This window comes from Drosophila nasuta, chromosome 2L (assembly GCF_023558535.2).
Source record: "Drosophila nasuta strain 15112-1781.00 chromosome 2L, ASM2355853v1, whole genome shotgun sequence".
NCBI lineage: Eukaryota > Metazoa > Arthropoda > Insecta > Diptera > Drosophilidae > Drosophila > Drosophila nasuta.
The window spans coordinates 19,309,275-19,329,389 of NC_083455.1; the positions used below are offsets into that span (position 1 = coordinate 19,309,275).

A 20,115-nucleotide genomic window follows, 5' to 3' on the forward strand; every position below is an offset into this window, starting at 1 on the left:
ACGCATCGCAAACAAAGAGTGCAAGTGAGAGATAGATGCAATGAGAGAAAGAGATGCAATATCTCACACATGTGTAAGGCACATGCGTTAGTTAGTTAGTTGGAAATGAAAATTGCCTGGGAAGTATCTTGCTGAGAAGTGAGTCAGTGTATTTCATATAGCACACACAATTATTAGAGTGGGAAGGGGATGGAAATAGAAATGGAAATGGAAATAGAAAACCGTTGCAAAACGCATATATAATCGATTATCGATTTCCTAATGAGAATTGATTGTTTTCATTAGTTATTCCATACTTTCAATTGCACAAAGCGAATAGAGTAAGCACAAAACACGAGACAAAGAGAAAGGCAAAGGGAATTATTGAGTTGTAAACAACAAACTAACTTATATACAATTGGACTTTCGATTATTTAGTTTGAATTGTAGTTCTCTATTTGAATTGTATTTCTTGCAAATTAAATGCAACATTTTAGCTTATCGATAGTATGACAAAGCGATTATTTTGTATAGTCATTGAATATAATAGTTTTCGACAGTTTTTTTTTGCAATAAATTGGTAATGTTCTTTATTTTATAGATAGAATTATGTATAGTATATATATTTATTGATAGTAAATTAGTAATCGATTTTAATAACTTTAGCTCGATAATTTTGTATAGTCATCATGAATATAACAATTTCAGACAGTCTGTGCAGTTCGTAAAGTTCTTTATATAATCGATAGTAACATGAATAGCTATTCCTAAGTTACTTATCGATAGTAAATAACTTATCGGTTTTAATAACTTTAGATCACAACTTGAACTTTTTACTAAAATGTATGAGACTTTCGACAAAATGTTGAAAATACTTGTAAGTCTTTGTCAAATAAAGACAACATAATTTTTATCGAAATTATTAATCTAAATAGCTACCATTAAGAGGGTTTCTATGTGTGTGTATGATCAGAGTATTTTCCCTGCTGATTTTCTCTTTTTCACTTGAGTTATCTATGCCACACACAACTTGACATTTTGCGAATACTTGGCCCCGAAACAAATTCTCTTGCCTGGCTTTGATCTCTCCACTTGAACGCTTTTGTTTCGCATTGTCCAAAACAAAAACAACAGCAAAACAAAAAAAAATGAATAACTGAAAATAGGGGGGAAGACAAAAAAATAATAATAAAATAAAAACTCAATGGGGCTCTCTGGCTAATCTGGCTAAAAGCAGCAGCAGCAGAAGCAGACGCCATTGACGATGAGATTTACTTGTTCAGCTATTTATTTATTTATTTTGTTTATATTTATTACGAGGAGCCGCCATTAAGCGGCTGCTTCCTGCATCCACAATCCAAGACAGATCTCTGACGATGGATGGATAGTAGATAGAGAAAGAGGGATGGATGTGTATGCTATGCTCATAAAGCAAAAGTCCAATTGATTAAAGTAACAACACACAAATTGCTGCTGGCCATGCGGACTTTGAATTGTAGCTGTGTGCGTGCGTGTGTGTGCATGACTCATTTGCAATTAAACGACAAAGGCAGGCAGCGGCAGCAGCAGCAGCGACAGCAGCAGAAATACACAACTCTCACACACACACACACACACACACATACACATAAACCCTAGCACACAATCGCACACAAACACATGTGCAAAATTCAAGAGACGCAAAAATGCCAGCATAAAAATAAAGTAAACGCTGCGCCAAAAAAAGAAAACCTACAAAAGCAGCCGCAGCCGCAGTCGCAGCAGCTGTTGGCAGCGACAGCGGCAGCGACCACAAAAGCAAAACTGCTACAGCGACAACGATGTGAGCGACAGAGCGCGAAAGAGCGACAGAGAGAGAGACAGAGAGAGAGAGCGCTTGTCGTGTACGTCGTCGCTGCAAAATTCAAATTGGCTCAGACGAGCGGCGGCGGCGACGTCGACGTTAACAGCGACAGCGACTGATGTTTACACAACGTGCGGCGTATTCGCAAAGTTGCTCGCAAACAACAAAAGCAACAACAACCACGACCGACGACGACGACAACGGCCGCTGCTTGTATTTTTCTTTTGCCGCTGCTGATATTTCTGCTTCTCTTCTTCTTCATCTTCTGCTTTTTTTTTTGCTGCTTTTTGTAGTCGCCTCTAATTGAAAACAAGCAAAGACGGCCAAGTCTCTGCTTGTGCATGTGTGCGTGTTGTGTGTTTGTGCAAAAGAAACAAGAAAAACAAGCAGCAAGCGAGCGTCTACAGCTGGCGCTGTCGTCGTTGCTGCTGCTGCGGTTAGATGCGACGTCGTTGTTTTCCAGCGTTGCCAAACTTCACTTCAGTCAGCGCATTTGTCGCTGTAGCTTTGCAGCAGCAACAGCAGCCGAGCAACATAGTAGTTGTTGTAGATCTCGCTCTTGCTATGTGAGTGTGTGTGTGTATGTCTGATTGGTTGTGTGCTCGTATATATTTTTGTATCTTTGTAGCTTTGAAGCCATACATTGTGCATTCACATTTGCAGCAGGACACAAAGGCTAATTTATGCCTGCTCCAAAGAGCATTATTATGTATGCATCTTGTAGTTGGTGTGGTATGCGTGAGTGTGTGTGTGTGAGCACCTGATCGATACTTAATGATAGGCCCAAAGCATTAAACCGGTTCTTGAGTGCCTGGCAAACGTCACAAGCGACATAATCCCCAACAAAACGAAGAAAAATAAAATACACAAATAGTAAATACAACAAGACAACAACATCAACTGGTTTCATTGGTAACAGGTAATAATACACATATACGACGGACTATTTGGTATAATAATCGATTTGTGCCTTGGTCTTCATGATAATCTTTTTTTTTTTAGTCTCTCTTTCTCTGCATCGCCGCCTGCTGCTTCTTTAGCACCTTTTGTCAACGTGTATAAGAGTGTGAAATGCGGCAACGTCGCCTGACTGCTGCCTGTGAAAGCCTTCCTTCCACCCTGCTTCCCTTTTGCGACAGCTCAACTCAACTCAAGTGTGAAATTATTTCGGAATTTTCTAATTTCCCATACGAAATACAAAATTGAGTTATCGCATCGCCAGGCGGCAGACAAAACACAAAACAAAAAAAAAACAGAAAACAGCAAACAGCAAACAGCGACGCGTTGTCACGTTCCCTCTTCTTCTATCTCCAAAAAGCCCCACTCTATATGGCATATAGCATTACGAAACTACAGTGACAACAACAAAAACAATGGCAAATGTGCAATGCAAGGCACAAAAATGTAAAACAATAACAATGCAAATAATAATCAAATAATTGCACGACTTGCAAAACAAAAAGCAGTTGTCGAACAACAACAACAACATCTAAAACAACCGCTAGCTAGCAGCACTCGAGGCGTTCCTGAACGTACTCATAGATACCTTTTTGCACATGTGTGTGTGCAGATACAATAACTCATTCGCCCCACACAAAAGGCAACAACTCAATTTTAAAACTCGGAAATATTTTTCTGCTTTGCTTTTTTTTTTTTGTATATAATATATATTAATTATTCTTATCAGCTGTGCACAAAAATTGACCGCGACAGGGAAAACAACAATAAGAAAAACAACACAAATTCTGGCTGTAAATGGAAAAAAAGAAATTTAGTTGTTGTAGATATGAGTCAAGAGTTGTCGTCTCCCAAGGGAGAAATTAACAACAATAACAATGCCATGAGTAACTCCATGTGTGTGCTCTATTAGTAATTAACTACCACATTAAGTGCACAATGCATTACTATAAATAACTTCCTTTTTTATAATGAACTACTACACGTTGAGGTGTTAGATCACCAAAGTTTATGTCTAGCAAAAACAAAAACAATTATAAGTGAATTTATTACGAGTCTATAAATAAGGGTTGAAATATTGCAACATACTCTATAAATATTAATGTAAAGTATTATATATATTATTATTATATATTAGGTAGTTAAGTATTATATTTGATATACTTGTTTTTCTCCCATATTCTATAATAAAAATTAATAACTTTATTTCAAAGTTTAAAGTCTGAAAGATTTATTCTTTATCCATTTTAGCAACGTCTTTCGTTTTTTTCTTTTATTCCTCATTATTTCAGCAACCAAATTTAAACATTATAAGTCACACAGTGCCCAAGATATTATGCCAAATAAAATAGCAGACACATAGTTTTTGTTAATTTATTGTATTTTTATCGCCTAGTGTCATAAAATGCTTTTTGCAGCTGACATACCAGATTTTTAACAACAAAAACCATAAGTTTTCAATATGAGAGATTAAATGGAATTCTTTATTTTTTTTTTGGTAGCGTTTCAAAAACATAACCTATGACAATTTTGATTCCTGCTGAGTGATATATGCGCAAAGAATTTATGAGACTTCCAAGATTAAATAATATAATTATTTAAGTTTTCCATTTGCCAGTTGCACTTGTAGTTTTTACATAACTTGGGTAAGGACGGACAGGCAGGTGAAAAGATAACTAAAACGTTAGAATTTCTTCCCTGTCAGACAATTTACACACACAAAAATAGCAACAAATTAAAAGCGCACACACACACCGATACAGATACAACATTCACTCACGGATACAGATACAGATACATATGGCATAATAAAAATGGAATCTATCTTGCGTGTGAGCAATTACAATTTGTGGGGCGCATTGCTCTCTGTTCAGTTCAGTTCTGTTCAGTTCGGTTCTATTCTGTTTCTGTTTCGGTTTCTACATTTATTCCATTCCATTCTCTTCTCTACAGTTCGCATTCACATTTTCTCTATCTCTTTCTGTTCTATTCTGCGCTGTTTCACACTCTATCTAATCTACTTTTTTGGCTTTGCCCCACAGAACTCGCGACGCTGTCAATGCCAAAAGAACATTGAAAAAAAAAAACAAAATAATACAAAAACACACACAGCAGAGAAAAAAGAAAAACAACAACTATGAGTAGACTCGATGTGTAGTATATGCATTAACAACAATAACAATAACAGCAACAATAAATGTAACATGACATTGAAACAAGTCAAATGCTTTTGCGCTGAAACAAAAATTTGATACCTCAATGCTGATATTCTTGTTGTTTTTATTGTTGTAACTATTTTCAAGTTTTCTTTCTGGCATTTCGTGTGTTAAAAAAGCGAAACACGAAATCAATTTGATTGAAATTGAAAACAGAATCCGCAAACGGGGAAGCACAAATCGACAATATCTCTTCTCTTTTTAGGCCTAAGAAAGAAACAAAACCAATCAAGCACAATGCCAAATCCATAAAAAGAACTGTTTAAATTCGTATATTTTGCCGTATTATAACGTAAGCAAAAACCAAAAAAAAAGCGTGTTGAAAGATTTGACTGGTAAACACATTGTACAAATCCACTTGAAAGCTGCCACAAATTCGAGAGGTGCCCCTGCAACACGACGTTGAGCAATTCTACAGCGGCAGAATTGAGTAAACTAAAAAAAAAAAAGAAAAGTTTGATTTTTGGGCGTTGTAAGTTTGTTATACTACAAAAAAAAGTCTATAAATTGCAACTGAGTTTAGTTTACACAAGAATTTTTAAAAGTCTAGCTAAACTAAATGTCTAAAAAACTAGTAAGAAAGCGAGTGTGGACGACAGAATCAATACAATAATCAATACACCGGAAAAATATTGAAGTAAAGACAAAGTGCTATATTCGGTATATTTATATAGCATTGCATTTAAAATATATCATACTTCTTAAAATATTTCAAAATAATATACATAAAAACACCTTTAAAATACCAATAGTTACAGTTGGTATATTTATATACAACTACCCTCAAAATAAACCATGGAGTGCAAAATATACTGAATTGTCAGTCGTTTTTTTAAAATACCAATGGTATATTTATATACCACTACCCTCAAAATGAACCATTGAGTGCAAAATATACCGAATTGTTAGACAAAGGAAACTAATACTCGTACAAAAGTATTTCATTAATTTCCTGGAATCATAAAAAATTATAGTTATTATTGTTTTTACCAATCATCGCGACATTATTTATAACTATCTATTTGAAAAACAGCATCAAAAACACAGAAAAATATACATTTAAAAGATACTACATTTCTCTTGCTTTTGCTTATCAAATCTAGTGCTTTCAACATCCTTTTGTTTTGATTTTCAACAGCAGCGAAATGCCAAGTGTTCACGTCACTGATCTTTCACTTTTCTAATTTGTACAATCTCCATGGAATTCGCTTTATTCTATGCGGTGGGGATAAAGCATTTTGGGCCACATGCGTCATCATCAACACTCACAGCTGGCTTTAATGGTTTATTCGGACGAAATGTATCCCGCAGATACAGAGTGAGTCTAGTGCGTAATTTATCTATGCACATTTTGGCCAGCCATCATTTGTTGTTGTTGTTGTTTCTCTCGCGTTCAATGCGCGGTTCATTGTCAATGTCAAAAAGCTGTTGACTGGTTTTTTATGTTGGCTTTTTTCAAACATTTTGTTTTTTTTTTTTGAGCTGTGCTTTGACGATTGTCTTGTAATTAACCGAGACAAAACTACCAAAGAGAGTGGCGCAGTTGTTGTTTGCGGTTGTTTTGGGCTCTGGCTCTGGCTCTGCTGACATTGATGCGGGTTTAATGCACCTCAACTCAACTCAACTCAAGTCTCAAGTATCTTGTGCGCTCATGGGCCGCTTTAATGACTTGGCCAGAAAAAAAACAACAAACATACACAACAAACATACATTTTGGCCACAATGTATAGGCCCGGCTAATGAAGCAATTAGGCGTCGACTTTTGCACCAAACCAAAAAAAAAAGAAAAAAACAGAAAAAATACACTAAACAAGACGAGACATGAAGGAAAATAAATAAATAAATGTATAGAGCAGCGGCGAGCAGCAAAACTTGTTTGGCCAAGAGAACAACAAATGAAAGGCAGACAGAGGCGTCTAAGCAGACACACACACACACACATACGATTCTTTGGGCCCAAAAACAACTACAACAGAAAAATATTGTACAAAATTACGTAATAACGCAAAATAGACGTCAACAACAGCGCCACATGTCCGTCGTCTAGGTCCAACACACAACGTTTGTGTCTCTCTTCGTTTTTGGTTTTTTGGGCTGAGGCTGATTTTTCTGTACACGTCGCCAGTTGGCTCACACACACAGGTAGAGAAGATGCGGTCCAAGCTACAACAAGATACAAGTCAAGGTAAAAACGTTACGCACAAGTATCTCACAGATGCACACACACACACACAGATGCTAAGCTGCATCTGCATCTACTTAAAATACTTTTCGGGAAGAAAAAAAAAAACGAAAAGACGACGTGTCAGAGATCTATGACGGATAAAATTGAACGAACTGCGTGACTCGCCAGTGGGCGCAGAGAGCACTCTCCAGTCATACTCATAGTCATAGTCACTGACTGTCACACAAAGTCAACGTCAGACCCACGCTCTGCATCTTTCAGATACACATGGCTCTAGCTGACGTCTCTCAGAGCTTTGTGTCAACCGTTAGCTTGAATTTAGGGCCTACGCAGCTCTGCTCTTGCTGCAGCTGCCAAGCAAACGCATTTGCATTTCTCAGATACATTTGGAAGCAGCTATCTCTGACGGTTCCGCGTATGGAAAATTCCAGGTATCTGCAAGATACACGACCACCAAGTAAATGGAGCTTTTCTAGGCGCTTCTTGTGGGCAATTTGAACTTCGGTCGAGAACTAGATTTTATTTTGAATAGAATTAGTTAGAATAGAAGGGAAGGATGTTCATTCTATAATATCTATTAAAAGTTTAAGAAATCTGTCGGAAGCTTAATTAAGCAAACATTTCCGTTGACTTCCAATTAGAAACCACGTAAATAAAATATGCAAAAAGGTGAATGGAATATTTTAGAAAAAAGATAAAGGTACTGCACTTTGACGTGTTGTATCGCAAAATACTTTCACAAGGAATTTACTCGAGCTTAATCAACTGTATGTATGACGAATTGTTTGAAATTTATTAAAACTTGAATGGAATATTTTTTTAAAAATAGATAAAGAAACTACACTTCAGTGTCTAGTGTCATGCTTTTAATGAGTGAATTTATCTCAAAGTCCGAAATAAATTGGGAGTTTCAGGTTAAAGTATGATACAACTGAGATATTACTTAAACACTTTTATAAAAAGTTGAATTGTATTATTTAGATCCAGAATAGGAAACAACTGGAAAGAATTCCTTGAAGTCTGGAAACAATAGAAGTTTCTTTTGTTCTCTCGGGTATCTGTAACTGGAACTTACCTTTTCAAAGTATCGCGTAGTAGTTTCTGGCTATGGTTATTGTTAGTGTTGCTGTTGTTATTGTTGTTGTTGTTGCTGCTGCTACTATCCACGGCTATTTGTTGTTGTTGCTGCTGCGTAGTTTCGGCTAATTTTCCAAAACAAATGTTACGGCTGCTGTCGCGTACCATGTTTCGATAACTCACGATCTATTGAGCATTTCCCGTATGCCGTCGTTGTGGAGGCGCATAATTTTAAATGGGCGCGCTCCTCCCATTGATTGAATATCCCGCTTTCAAGATTTAACTCTCTCTCTTTCTTTTCTTTTTTCTCTTTCTCTCGGTTCACTCGCACATTTTTCGAGATACTTTCAATTTGCACTAGATCTCTTGATTTCTTAATTTTTCATTGCATTTTTGCTTGCTTTGCTTTTTCCTTTTTTTGCATTTACTTTTTGCTCACAGTGAAAACACACGACGATCGATTCAATCAATCGATTCGATACATCGATTCGAATTATTTTCTTTTTTTTTACTTTTTCATTTATTTTAGTATTGGGGGGCTGTAAATAGATTGAGGGGGAAGAACGTTTGGGGACATGAAGGGGAGTGATTGAAGATTAGCATATTATTAGATTAACATTTCTTTTTCTTCGAAGAGCAGACACAGCATTTTGCACTTTTCTTTTCTCATTTCTCATTCAACTTAATTTTTGCCACACATATATGATTTACCATATTATTTCGCTGTTATTATTATTATCATTATTATTATTATTTATGTTATAATACATATTTGTTGCTTTCTTTGAGTGCACCAAGAGAAGAAGGCGAACGACAAAGCTGATGCCAATTTATGTTAATTTAGTACTAAAAATATACACAACAAATGTTTTAATTTAATTCAACTAGAGAGCAATTTAAATTTATTGAAATTTCAATGGGACGCTCAACAACAATGTATGTGAATCTTTCGGTGTGTGTATGTGTGTGTGTATCTATGAGATACGCAAGATCTTTGCGCTCAATTTAAAAGGCAAGGCAAAGCAAGTCGCTGCTGCCTGGACAACAAGGGAAGAAGAAGGCATATTATTTTATATAGCAAGGGACTGCTGAGCGCATTTCCTCTACAACAACGAAGAACAGAAGGTGGAAATGCGAGCAGCGACGTCGACAGCACGTTATTATAATCCAGTCAACGTTACAAGCCAGGCAATGGCAACCAGGCAGCCGAACCGGGGCCGGGTCCAAGCAAGAACCAACAACATCGCCATCAATCCACAAAACCGGCCAACAACAACAATATACAAAAAAAAACATTTATATATATATGTATATATACATATATATATGTACATATAAGAAAAGCAGCCAGCCAAGCCAAGCGGGGCGCATGTTAAAAATTCCAAAAAGCAGCAACATGGAAATACAAGAACAACATTCATGCTTTGCTGCTGCTGCTGCTGCTGGCTCGCTGCCTTTTGTTGATGGCGTGAAATTTGGCAACAGCGTACAGTGTTTGCTGACTCCCTCTGACTAATGCGCTTAATCGCACTCTCTCGCTCACACTCGCTATCCCCTGTCTGGTTCACACTGCGTAGCGTGAGAGAAGTTTGGCAACATTGCCTCGCTGCTGAGTATGTTTGCTTATAATTGACGTTTGCACTGAACTGCTGCGCTGCTGCCTGCCTTTGCTGCTGCTGCTGCCGCTGTCTGACGTGGTTGTTATAGCTACTCATACACACACATACAATCTCACATATACACATTGAGTAAAGTGGGGTGCCTGTGGTGAGAGCGAGATAGAGCGACAGGTTTTAATGGCCCGTTGTTGCTGCTTCAGCGCACACACAGCATTAAAATACACGTTTAAGCATACATACATGGACATACATACATCCATATAGATGCCAGTAGTATGCTTGTGTGTGTACGCTATGTACTTTTATGTACATAAAGAATTTATAGCTGGTACTTTTTGAGTGCTGCTTGCTCTGCTGCTGCCTCTGCCTGGGCATGGCATGGAAAAACGAGTATCTTCTGTGAGTTTGTTTTTGCCGTTCGTCATTGTTGTTGTTCGCAGTCGCTGCCGTCGTTGCTGCTGCTGTTGTGTATTTATAAATGGTCATGTGCATGTGTACTTATGTACGTATGCGTGTGTATGTGTCGAGAGGGGTGCTTCGGGAACTCGCGTTGTTATTTCACGTTTTTCAGCCATTTCGTCCCCCTTCCCAATGTGCCATGCCTTTTGCCAGCGATGACGACGTTGTGATATGGCCATACATAAAATGTAGTTTTGTCGCTCTGCCTAACCATTGTTGTTTTTGTTGCTGCCATTTGCTACACTTATAGGGCCCTTTTGTGTGTTGTTGGGGCGCAGCAGGAAATCACAACTACACGCAAAATGGAGCCCATAAAAATAATCAAATACATATGTACGTATGTATGTACAACCCATATATGAGTGTCTGTGTTTGCTGCCTGTACAAAACGCGCAGTCGCTAGCGGGCGTTTGGACTGGCGCTCTCCTCTTTCTATCTCTTTTGCAAGCATATACACAACGCTATCTCTCTTTCATTCCCACACACACAGAGAGGCCCCCGAGTTGGAGAGCTTAAGCGGCAGGCAGCCATTGCTGCTGCTGCTTCTGTCGCTGCTGCCGTCGTTTGGGGCTGCCAATCGATCGTGAAAGTTTTTGGTGCTGCCTGCCTGGCTGTACTTAAACATTGCTGCTGCGCATCAGTCGCTTTGTATGCTTGGTGGGGTGCGGTTCAATTCGCTTCATTATTTTTTTGTTGTTGCTGCTGCTTGCGTTTTTCCTTTTTTTGCCCCCCTTTTTGTCGACGTGTGCAAAAAACAAACTAAAATCTCTACCTCATTTTGCTCAAAAAGTAAACTAAACTAAAACGAAAACAAAATACAGTATATTTTATGCTGCTTGAAATTTGTGCGTTTTTTCTATCCTTTTCGTTGGTCTCTTCTACTTGTACATTGGAGGTGCTGGCGGCCATTTTGTTTTTTTGTGGTGGTGGCCATTGGAAACGTATTTGGTTTAAATATTACAACAACTGCTACGACATTTATGGCTAAAAGCTATGACCATTTATAGAGATAGCGTTTATTTTTCCTTTTTTTTTGCAAAAAAATCCCATTAAAAGAGGCGGCTAGAATTCGAAATTCATTAATATGCTAGCGCAGCTGTCGCTTTAGCAGTAGAAGAAGCAGAAACCAAACCAGTTTTATGCTTCTTCTTCATTGTCGTTTTTGTAGTCAGCAAACTATGCAGTCATTTTTGTAGCGCTGCTACGTGACCACACACCAATATACTCGCACACATACACATTTACACATACAGCGACCGCATTTGCAATATACAGGAGTAGGGGGAATTGACGAAGTGGGGCGGTGGCGGATGCCACCACACGCCGCGTCGCTTCAACTTTGTAGTTTTTGTCGTACAACGACGTAGTTTCTAGCAGCTCACACACACACATACATGCGCACGCGCACGCACACGAAACGGGTTAAATAAAGTTTTTTTTACCGCATCGTGCTGCTCGCTTGCACACATACACAAACACGACGACCATTATTATTTTGATATTGGCCTCTCGCTTGCACGCGCGCGTTCTCGTTTCGTGCAGCTGAATCGATTTTTCAACGACAAGCGACAAACGAGCGACGACGACGACAAACGACGATGATGACGACGACGCTACAAAACGCGACACGACAATTTCTCTCCATGTTCAAGCAACGCCATCTCACTTACTCACACGCGACAAGCTTTGAAGATTTCCTTTCTTGCTCACACCTTAGCTGTTTTGCTTTATTTGCGTTGTTCGTTTTGTATGCGGCTGCTGCTGCTGCTACTGCTGTTGTTGTTGGAGCTCAAACTAATACACACGTACACATATATACAAATCATATACACTCATACACACTCAAGTGCACACAGGCCAGCGCCATGTTACTTTTCTTTGTTGTTTTTTTTTTTTGTTGAGGGGAGCTGTCAGCCTGGATTTTTGCTACAACACATTTCAACGACGCCGCCGTTGCTCTGTCGCTGCGCTGCTTGTAGCCGCTGCTTGCGTCGCTGTCGTCGCTTGCCTCGTTATTATATTTTTTTCAGCCCGTTGCACGTCATCCGTTCGTCGCCTTATGTGCTTTGAATTTCTGATGAAATTCTTTGCTTTCGAGTTAATTGCTGTTGTTGCTGCTGCTTCTGTGCGGTGGCAGCGACGCCAGCAGTGAGCTCCCCAGCTCAGTCTCCAAAACGTTGTGCCATTTTTCTTTGTGCTGCGCAGCTTTGTAGATCGGAGACTCTGCAAAATCAACGACACACACACAACAACGAAGCGAGTCCTGGGCGTTTACACAAACACACACACACATTCATACATACGAATTTTGTATTTGTATGTATTAAATTATGTACTTTAAATTTAGTTTGCTCTTTGTTTTTGTAGCTGCAAAATTGGCATCAACTTTGTGGGCCGCCTTTAACCATTCATTGCAAACATTTTAAAACATTGATTTTGTTTTTATTTTAAACACTTTGCAACACTTTCTAATTTGCAGGGGCCAAATCACTATTTTTTGTTTTAATTTTATTTTTTATATTTTCTTATTTATCATCACAATTTTATATTTTCTCATTCCAGTAGTTTTATTTTTTTCCTTACCAATTGCGTTGAGAGCTGCAAAGAAATGAAATGAATTAGAAATGTATAGATAAAAAATGCTATTAGCGCTGTTTAATAATTAATACAAATATCGAATGTTATATATTTATACTACTTACACCATTGAAGCGAATGCTTCCATCTGCTGATCGTCGGTTAATTCCAATCCGTTTGATGCTTTATTCGAAATTTCAGCATATTTCTCCAAGAAAATTCCTTTTTGTTGTAGTTCGATTTGTTTTTCTTATTTTTCACGATCCGGGAGTCAAATATTTATTATATATATATATTTTATAATTTAATTCACTTTGCTGCAATTTTTTTATTAGTGAATTTTATTCAACAACAAAAAACCATCACAAATTAAATTTTTTATGAATTTTTTTTATTTCAAATTTTTCGCAAAAAACAATAAAAAATTTGCTTCTCAATTTGTATCATAATTAAAAATTTTGTATTTAGATTGCATTTGAAATACTTTTTTTTGGCTTTGCAATTTTCCTTACGTATTGTTTTTGTTTGTATTTGATTGTATTTGTTATTTGTATTTACATTTCTTGTTGTTGCTGTATTTGCATTTGTATTTGTGTAATTAATGCGTTTCCCACATAAACACAATCGCCCACACACACAACATACACTCTCTCACACACGTATACGCGTACACACACACAGCGACAACCGCGCGCGTACGCTTCGCTCTTCGCTCCGACGACGATAAACCGCCGCACACACACTCTCACATATGCATTTACACAATTTGCATAAATAGAAGAGACAGAGAAGCACGGCGAAGCGGTGCGAGGGGAACTGCAGTGGGGGGTGTGTTTAATTTGCCGTTATTTAACTTTTAATCAAATTATATTTACGATTAACATATATATTTGTGTTTAGATATTTTTTGTTATACTTTTGCGTGTGTTCGGCGTCTTGAATATTATTATCAATTATACTTGTAATTTGGATTTCAGTTTAATTACATATCTGACGCGCGCGCAGCGACAAACGAACCAACCACGACAAAAATTCAACTGAAACTGAAAGAATTAGCGGGTTGCCAGATTTGAATCGCGATTGAAGCATTTCTCTGAAATATGGCAACTCCCGCACTTTATCAGGTCAAAAATTGTGTTATTTCGTTGGTGCCAACGTTGGCAGCACCACAATAGTGCTGTAAAATTCATGTAGCTACCAGAAGTCTGCTGATTGTGACGTCAGTATTGCTTTGATTGAAAAAGTTAGCATTTAAATTTTGTTCAAATAAGTAAATACATTTATTTATATTATTTTAAAGAATGTGACATAATAAGATATGTTACCATTTATTAACGAGTTGTTACTTATCTTATTGGATGTTTAATAAAAATCTAGCTCGTCAGTAACCCAAAGGACATTAATTTTTATTTTATTCAAGAATATTTACTACTAAGCAGGTCAAATGATGTTTTTAGGTATTAATAAATCTTATTGATTGTTTAACAAATTTTCCGACTCAATAAGTTTTTCAATTACAAACAAATATATCTTATTGCCATTTATAACTTTTATAATTGCAAATAAAAATTTCAAAGTGGACGCCGATACGCCAAATGAGCTGCCAACTCGGCCGTTTACAATATGCTGGTATTTAAATACTGACAAGGGCTAGGAGACGTACTGTCAACTGCCTCTCATTCATTCTTACATGTTGTCAGGTTGGCAGTAAACAAAAGAGAATTACGATTATTACAAATATTTATGCGGTGGCACAAAAACAATGAGCAATCTTAAGCAAGATCTCGATGAATATTTACTGCTGCAAAGCGATCAGAAAAAGAATTTCAATGTGAAACTGCCACAGCTCAAAGTGCCCTCCGGCCTCTCACAAATCTTCTCGCGCTCCGATGAGACACCCGAAGCAAACAGTTGGCTCAAGGACACACAGGATTCCTGCTGTCCCAAGCTGGTAAATTTACAACAGCTCTTAATATATATTAATATATTCATTGCATTTTCCATTTATCAACAGTCACGACTGCAACGCATTGTGGGCTTTGTAGCCTGTCTCGGCATGGGCTGCCTTTGCATGACACTCTCCACACTTTACATACCCGTCCTGATGCTGAAACCCAAATTTGCGCTGCTTTTCACATTGGGCAGTCTCTTCTTCATCATTAGCTTTTGCTTTCTCGTCGGCTTTCAGACGTTCTTCAGGCAAATGTTCTCCAAACCGCGACTCCTCTCATCCATCTCCTACAGCGGTTGTCTGATAACAACGCTATACTTCGCCCTGGTGGCAAAAAGCACCGCGTTTACAGTGCTGTTCGCGGTGGCCCAGATTATCACGCTGCTCTTCATGCTGCTGGGAATGGTGCCCGGTGGAGCGACGGGTCTCAAGTTCTTTGGGCAGCTGTTCAAGAGCAGCGTTTCAGCGTCGTCCAGTGCGCTTCCCGTTTAACATCCACGAATCACTTGCAAATTATACAAATTATTTATTAAACGTTAATAAACAACTTTTATGTGATACTTGGCTGATCTTCAATTCAATCACTTTCAGTTATGACACAAGCCATAGCATGTAATTTAAATATTGCTTATCGCAGACATGAATCATTACTGACTTACTATTTTTCCTCAACGATAATTAATTTTAAGTAATTTATTTTTGAGCAAAAAATAAATAGGAATCATTACGTCTTATGTATAAAAATTCTTTGTCATGATTGTATTTTAATTTTCAATATATTTGTAGACTAATAATTTGATTTGAGTAACAAAAATGCAACTAATATTTATCATAAATTAAAGAGTCAACTGAAATATATTGGTGTAATGCAAAATCGAGTACCCTTATTTATTCCTCAATATTGTTTTCAGCGAAAATATAAAAATTATAATAATAAATGTTAAGAAAAATTAATTAATATAATTATAAATTTTAAATCAAAAAGCCTGATTTTGGTCTAGATAATTTTGGTTGAAGACGGTTTCAAGTGTCTGATTTTCGTTATTTAATTAAAACAATTGTTATTATTATTTTCGATTCCCTATTTATTTGTGCCACACTCGGCTAATCTTCAATTTCACCCAGATACAGCGTCTTATCGCTAGAGGCGGACAATATTAAAGGCTCTCGAGGACTAAAATCGACGTCGTTTACGCTGCCATTGTGTCCCGGCAGCTTATAAAGAATACGCCTCGTATTCACATCCCAAACGTAGACATGACGATCCGCTGATCCAGCGCTGATTTTATCGCCACCCGGTGACCAGGCGCAACGCAAAAGATTCTTCTCAAAGTTATGCTGATGTCCCTGGAAGACTTTGACGCAGCGTTCCCCTGGGGCATAAGGACGCACATCCCACACACGCAACGTGTTGTCCATGGCATTGGTCAAAACAAAGTCACCTTCAGGGGAAAGCGCCACACTTGTAATGGTGTCTGTGTGGCCACGCAGATGATGCAACACCTGATTTTTGCGTATATCCCAAATCTTGAGCTCATTATCAATGCCGCCGCTGATTACTTGTTCGCTAGTGTCGCCGAAACAAACCGCTGTCAGCTGATAAGGTGACTCGAGAACATGGGCCGCCTGCTTTTTGCGGGCATCCCAAATGCGAATGGTTCGATCATCGCTGCCGGAGCACAGCAGTTGCTGACCACGTCGCGAACCCTGTACACTGTTCACAAAGTTTGTGTGTCCTTTGAGACGTCGCACACGTTGCCCGCTAACAATGTCCCAAATGGCGAGCGTTTTGTCTGTGGAGCAGGTGAAAATATGGGAACCATCGGGTGTAAAGTGCGCTTCCATCACAGCGCCACTGTGTCCCGACATGGCCATAATGTTCTCGCAGTCGCCATAAACCTGCCAGATGTCTAAAGAGTATGTAAATTAAGTTGGTAATCAAAAGAAAACTGAAATCTCTTACAAAGTTGTCTATCGAAGCCCGAGGAGAGCAGCATTTCGCCTTCAGGATGAAATTCTGTGGTAAATATTTCGCCCTCATGTCCCTCTAGTTGCATTATGGGCGCCTGCAGGTTGGAAGTACGTCGCACGCCCTAAAAATTATAAAATTTACATCTTATTAATAAAAATGCTCCACAATAATTTTGTTGCTGCTTCTTCTTCTTGTGCATGTTTTGCTTACCGACTCGAGCAGCGCCTTGTCGCGATTTGTGTAGGCCACAATTTCGCTCTTGCTGCGCTTGGACTCCTGCGCCAGCACCACACTAGTATTGGGACGTTTTGTGCCCATTTTATTGATAAAATTCTATTTATTTATTAAACGTACACCGGAGCAGCCAATTTTTCAGCCGCAAAAACAAAACGTTGGTGCTGCCAACTAGGTATGTAGATGTATGTTGCTAAAATGCATGAAAGTTGGACCATTGTCCAACACTACATGAACAAACGATTTTTTGTAGCATTCGATGGCAGCGATAGTGCTAGCCCGTCAATAATAGTGAAGGTGTTATCGATGTTTCTCCACTTTTAAACAAGACCTCTTTGTAAATTGTACATAATTGTTTATTTTAACGACATTTCGGCTATACATATGCAATTTTTTCCCAATATGGTAGCTTCCTAGAAAGCATCCACCCGTGGCGCCTCAGCATACAAATTCTCCTTCTTGCGTTCACCAGTCAACCATTGCCTGAAGCGCTCGTTTCGCATGGCCTGCAAATGCAACAAATAACATTTAATAAAACGACCAATGAAGGACGCTGGATTTGCAAACTTACGTGGAAACGTTTCAGCTGCTTATCCATGCTCACGCACTCCTGGAAGTCGCCAATAAGATCGGCGCATTGCTTCTTGCCGCGTTCCAAGCCATATGCCTCCAGGCAATCCATCATTTTCATTTCGAATTGGCCGCATTTGTCGTAGGTTTGATGGTTGATCAGACAACCGGTCAAATCGGTCAATGGCAGGCGCAGGAACGGCGACAATGACATTTTGTTGTTGTTAGCTGCAAAAATACAAATACAAAATATTTATATTATTCCAATTGGAATCGTGTAGTGTCTTCGCTGTGACGTAACAATAACAACGCTGTTATTTAAATTTTGTAGCCTACAGCAAACAGCTGCTGTTGCTTAGAGTACACCTGTTGTCTAGTTACGGACATATGAAGAGTTTTAGGAGTTGTAATTTACCTTAAATTCCAATCCAAGTGAAAAATAAGAATCTTTGAGAATCTATATGAACGACAGCTAGAGACGGGGAAAAACACCGATGATGCAATCGATGTATCGATGTTTTATAGTTTTCCGAATCATCGAAAGCAAGAAATATCAATTGCTAGTATTTTAATACCAAGTCGAGTGCAAGTGTTGGCAAACTTTGTGTTGACTGCACGTTTTGTTTACAATTGCAGCGCATTCCACAACGTTGCTGCATTTAAATTAATTGAATTAATTTGTAAAAGAAAATGAAAAATCAAGAACTAATTGATTATCTAGAGAGCTGCGGCGTTTGTCGCGTGTGTCAGTTGCGCTACCTAAAGGCGCGCGGCACTGAATACCGCGACATGCAGAAAACCTTTCAGCGCGTGAGCAGAGAACATATTGAGACTTGCTTCCTGAGCGGCTATTCAACTATTTAATTACAGCTGGATGTAAAAGTGCCTGCAGATGGTATAAAGGATGAACCAGCCGATGAGCAGCCCACCAAAAAGCCACGTCTGGACATTTGTTCCACTTGCCTGGGACTTTTTTCCGAGGACTTCCAGCAACAATTGATCGATGGCATTTTGCACTCGGATTTTGCCAAATACGACAGCGCAGGAATCGTTTTAGCTTTCAGTTTGCCAATGGCGCTACAGCTGCGTCAGCTCTCCATGTGGTTTGCTTTGCAGCGCAAATTTGGCGCCGCGGTGGACAACAACTTTGCACCTGATGTATCCATCAAGGAGGCTGTAAAACTCATATTACATCCTATTGTTTGCACGCAGTTGGACAAGGAATACGATGCCAATGGGCTAATGATTAACATTGAGTTGCGGCATAGCACAGAGGAGGTGGATGTGGCCAAGCTGGTGGAGCTAAATAAGGCAGCATTTCCCGCAAAGGCGGCACATCAGAAACGCATCGAAATCTCGCGAGGTCTGCTCGAAAAACAGTACCAACCAGCACGTCTCAAAGCTGAGCTCTTTGAGAAGTTCCTGCCAATACCTCCGGCGCCTGTTACGGATCCTCTGGAACTGCAGTCCATAGATCTATTGGGTCCTTTGGTTTGTGTGGCGGGACGCTATCGCAAGCTGAGCCGCGAACTCTCGCATACGCCTTGGGTGCTGGATGGGAAACGCATCATGGAGGACAGCATTGAGGAGATTATCATACGCAATGTAGGAGGCCACTTTAGTGAGACGCCGGAGAAGATTACGTTCATGTCCAGCGGTCGTGAGGATGTCGATGTGCGTTGTTTGGGCAAAGGACGTCCATTTGTCTTGGAAATTCAAAATGCACGTTGTGGCAGCTTGACCCAAGCACAAGCATTGGCTATGGAGCAAGCTGTGGATGCCACGGGCACGGTGTCCATACACAATCTGCAGGTGGTGCCGCGTGAAGAATTGACGCACATTAAGACGGGTGAGGAGCAGAAGCGTAAATATTATCGTGCTCTCTGTGTGCTTGAACAGCCGGCGACGTTGGACATACTACAGAAATTGCAAATCTCGGAGAGCTTTGACATACAACAAAAGACGCCCATACGTGTGTTGCATCGTCGACCCCTGCATACGCGTCCTCGAACTATATTCGAGGTAAAGGCACGCGTGCAGCGCGAGAATCCGCGTTTGTTGGTCATTGATGTTGTGAGTCAAGCGGGCACTTATATCAAGGAGCTGGTGCATGGTGAATTTGGACGCACGGCGCCTTCGATAGCTTCGATAATAGGCCAGCCCATTGACATCTTGGCATTGGATGTGGTGGGCATTGACTTGGATTGGCCGGCCGATGTAAATAATGCAGCTGCTGTTGAATAATCGTTACCTTTTTGAATTTAAAGCTTGTACAACACTGGAAATCAGCTATCAGAGGAATAGGACTACAATTCCAGACAATAGCGAATTGGAATTGCTACATAGAATGTTATATGCTTTACAATAAATATTTGTAAATATTAAAAGCCATTTTATTACCTATTTAAATGCTGTAGGAAAGGTTGAACAAAAGCTACTTATCAATATTACCGTTTTGCAACACTTCTGTAACAGA

The 20,115-nt window shown here is 39.1% G+C and overlaps 5 protein-coding genes across 16 annotated transcripts in view; 2 read left to right on the forward strand and 3 right to left on the reverse strand.

The window, feature by feature from the left end:
* Positions 1-14,225, reverse strand: part of LOC132786616 (protein split ends) — a 76,907-nt gene extending 62,682 nt beyond the window's left edge. For 7 of the 12 annotated variants that reach the window (XM_060793296.1, XM_060793288.1, XM_060793213.1 and 4 more), the window contains exon 1: positions 8,256-9,519. In XM_060793296.1, the coding sequence (XP_060649279.1) occupies positions 8,256-8,425 (170 nt within the window). In that variant the 5' untranslated portion in view covers positions 8,426-9,519. Of the gene's footprint in view, positions 1-8,255; positions 9,520-12,918; positions 12,934-13,037 lie in introns of those variants that run through there. The other 5 variants (XM_060793238.1, XM_060793262.1, XM_060793198.1 and 2 more) reach the window with 4 other exon arrangements.
* Positions 14,226-14,584: 359 nt separating this feature from the next.
* LOC132786701 (uncharacterized) lies at positions 14,585-15,439 on the forward strand. The gene is made up of 2 exons (XM_060793321.1): positions 14,585-14,863; positions 14,927-15,439. The coding sequence occupies exons 1-2, from the start codon at positions 14,675-14,677 to the stop codon at positions 15,353-15,355; spliced, it is 618 nt and encodes a 205-aa protein (XP_060649304.1). The 5' UTR covers positions 14,585-14,674; the 3' UTR covers positions 15,356-15,439.
* Positions 15,440-15,620: 181 nt separating this feature from the next.
* Positions 15,621-17,257, reverse strand: LOC132786696 (U5 small nuclear ribonucleoprotein 40 kDa protein). Its single transcript, XM_060793307.1, has 3 exons — positions 17,046-17,257; positions 16,827-16,956; positions 15,621-16,773 (listed from the first exon to the last, which is right to left on the reverse strand). The coding sequence occupies exons 1-3, from the start codon at positions 17,151-17,153 to the stop codon at positions 15,968-15,970; spliced, it is 1,044 nt and encodes a 347-aa protein (XP_060649290.1). The 5' UTR covers positions 17,154-17,257; the 3' UTR covers positions 15,621-15,967.
* Positions 17,258-17,403: 146 nt separating this feature from the next.
* Positions 17,404-18,167, reverse strand: LOC132784517 (NADH dehydrogenase [ubiquinone] iron-sulfur protein 5). Its single transcript, XM_060790219.1, has 3 exons — positions 18,055-18,167; positions 17,641-17,867; positions 17,404-17,575 (listed from the first exon to the last, which is right to left on the reverse strand). Exons 2-3 carry the CDS (start codon positions 17,851-17,853, stop codon positions 17,483-17,485), a joined length of 306 nt encoding a protein of 101 aa, XP_060646202.1. The 5' UTR covers positions 17,854-17,867; positions 18,055-18,167; the 3' UTR covers positions 17,404-17,482.
* A 68-nt stretch (positions 18,168-18,235) lies between these two features.
* On the forward strand, positions 18,236-19,964 carry LOC132784365 (putative tRNA pseudouridine synthase Pus10). The gene is made up of 2 exons (XM_060789978.1): positions 18,236-18,449; positions 18,510-19,964. Exons 1-2 carry the CDS (start codon positions 18,330-18,332, stop codon positions 19,881-19,883), a joined length of 1,494 nt encoding a protein of 497 aa, XP_060645961.1. The 5' UTR covers positions 18,236-18,329; the 3' UTR covers positions 19,884-19,964.
* The last annotated feature ends 151 nt before the right edge of the window (positions 19,965-20,115 follow it).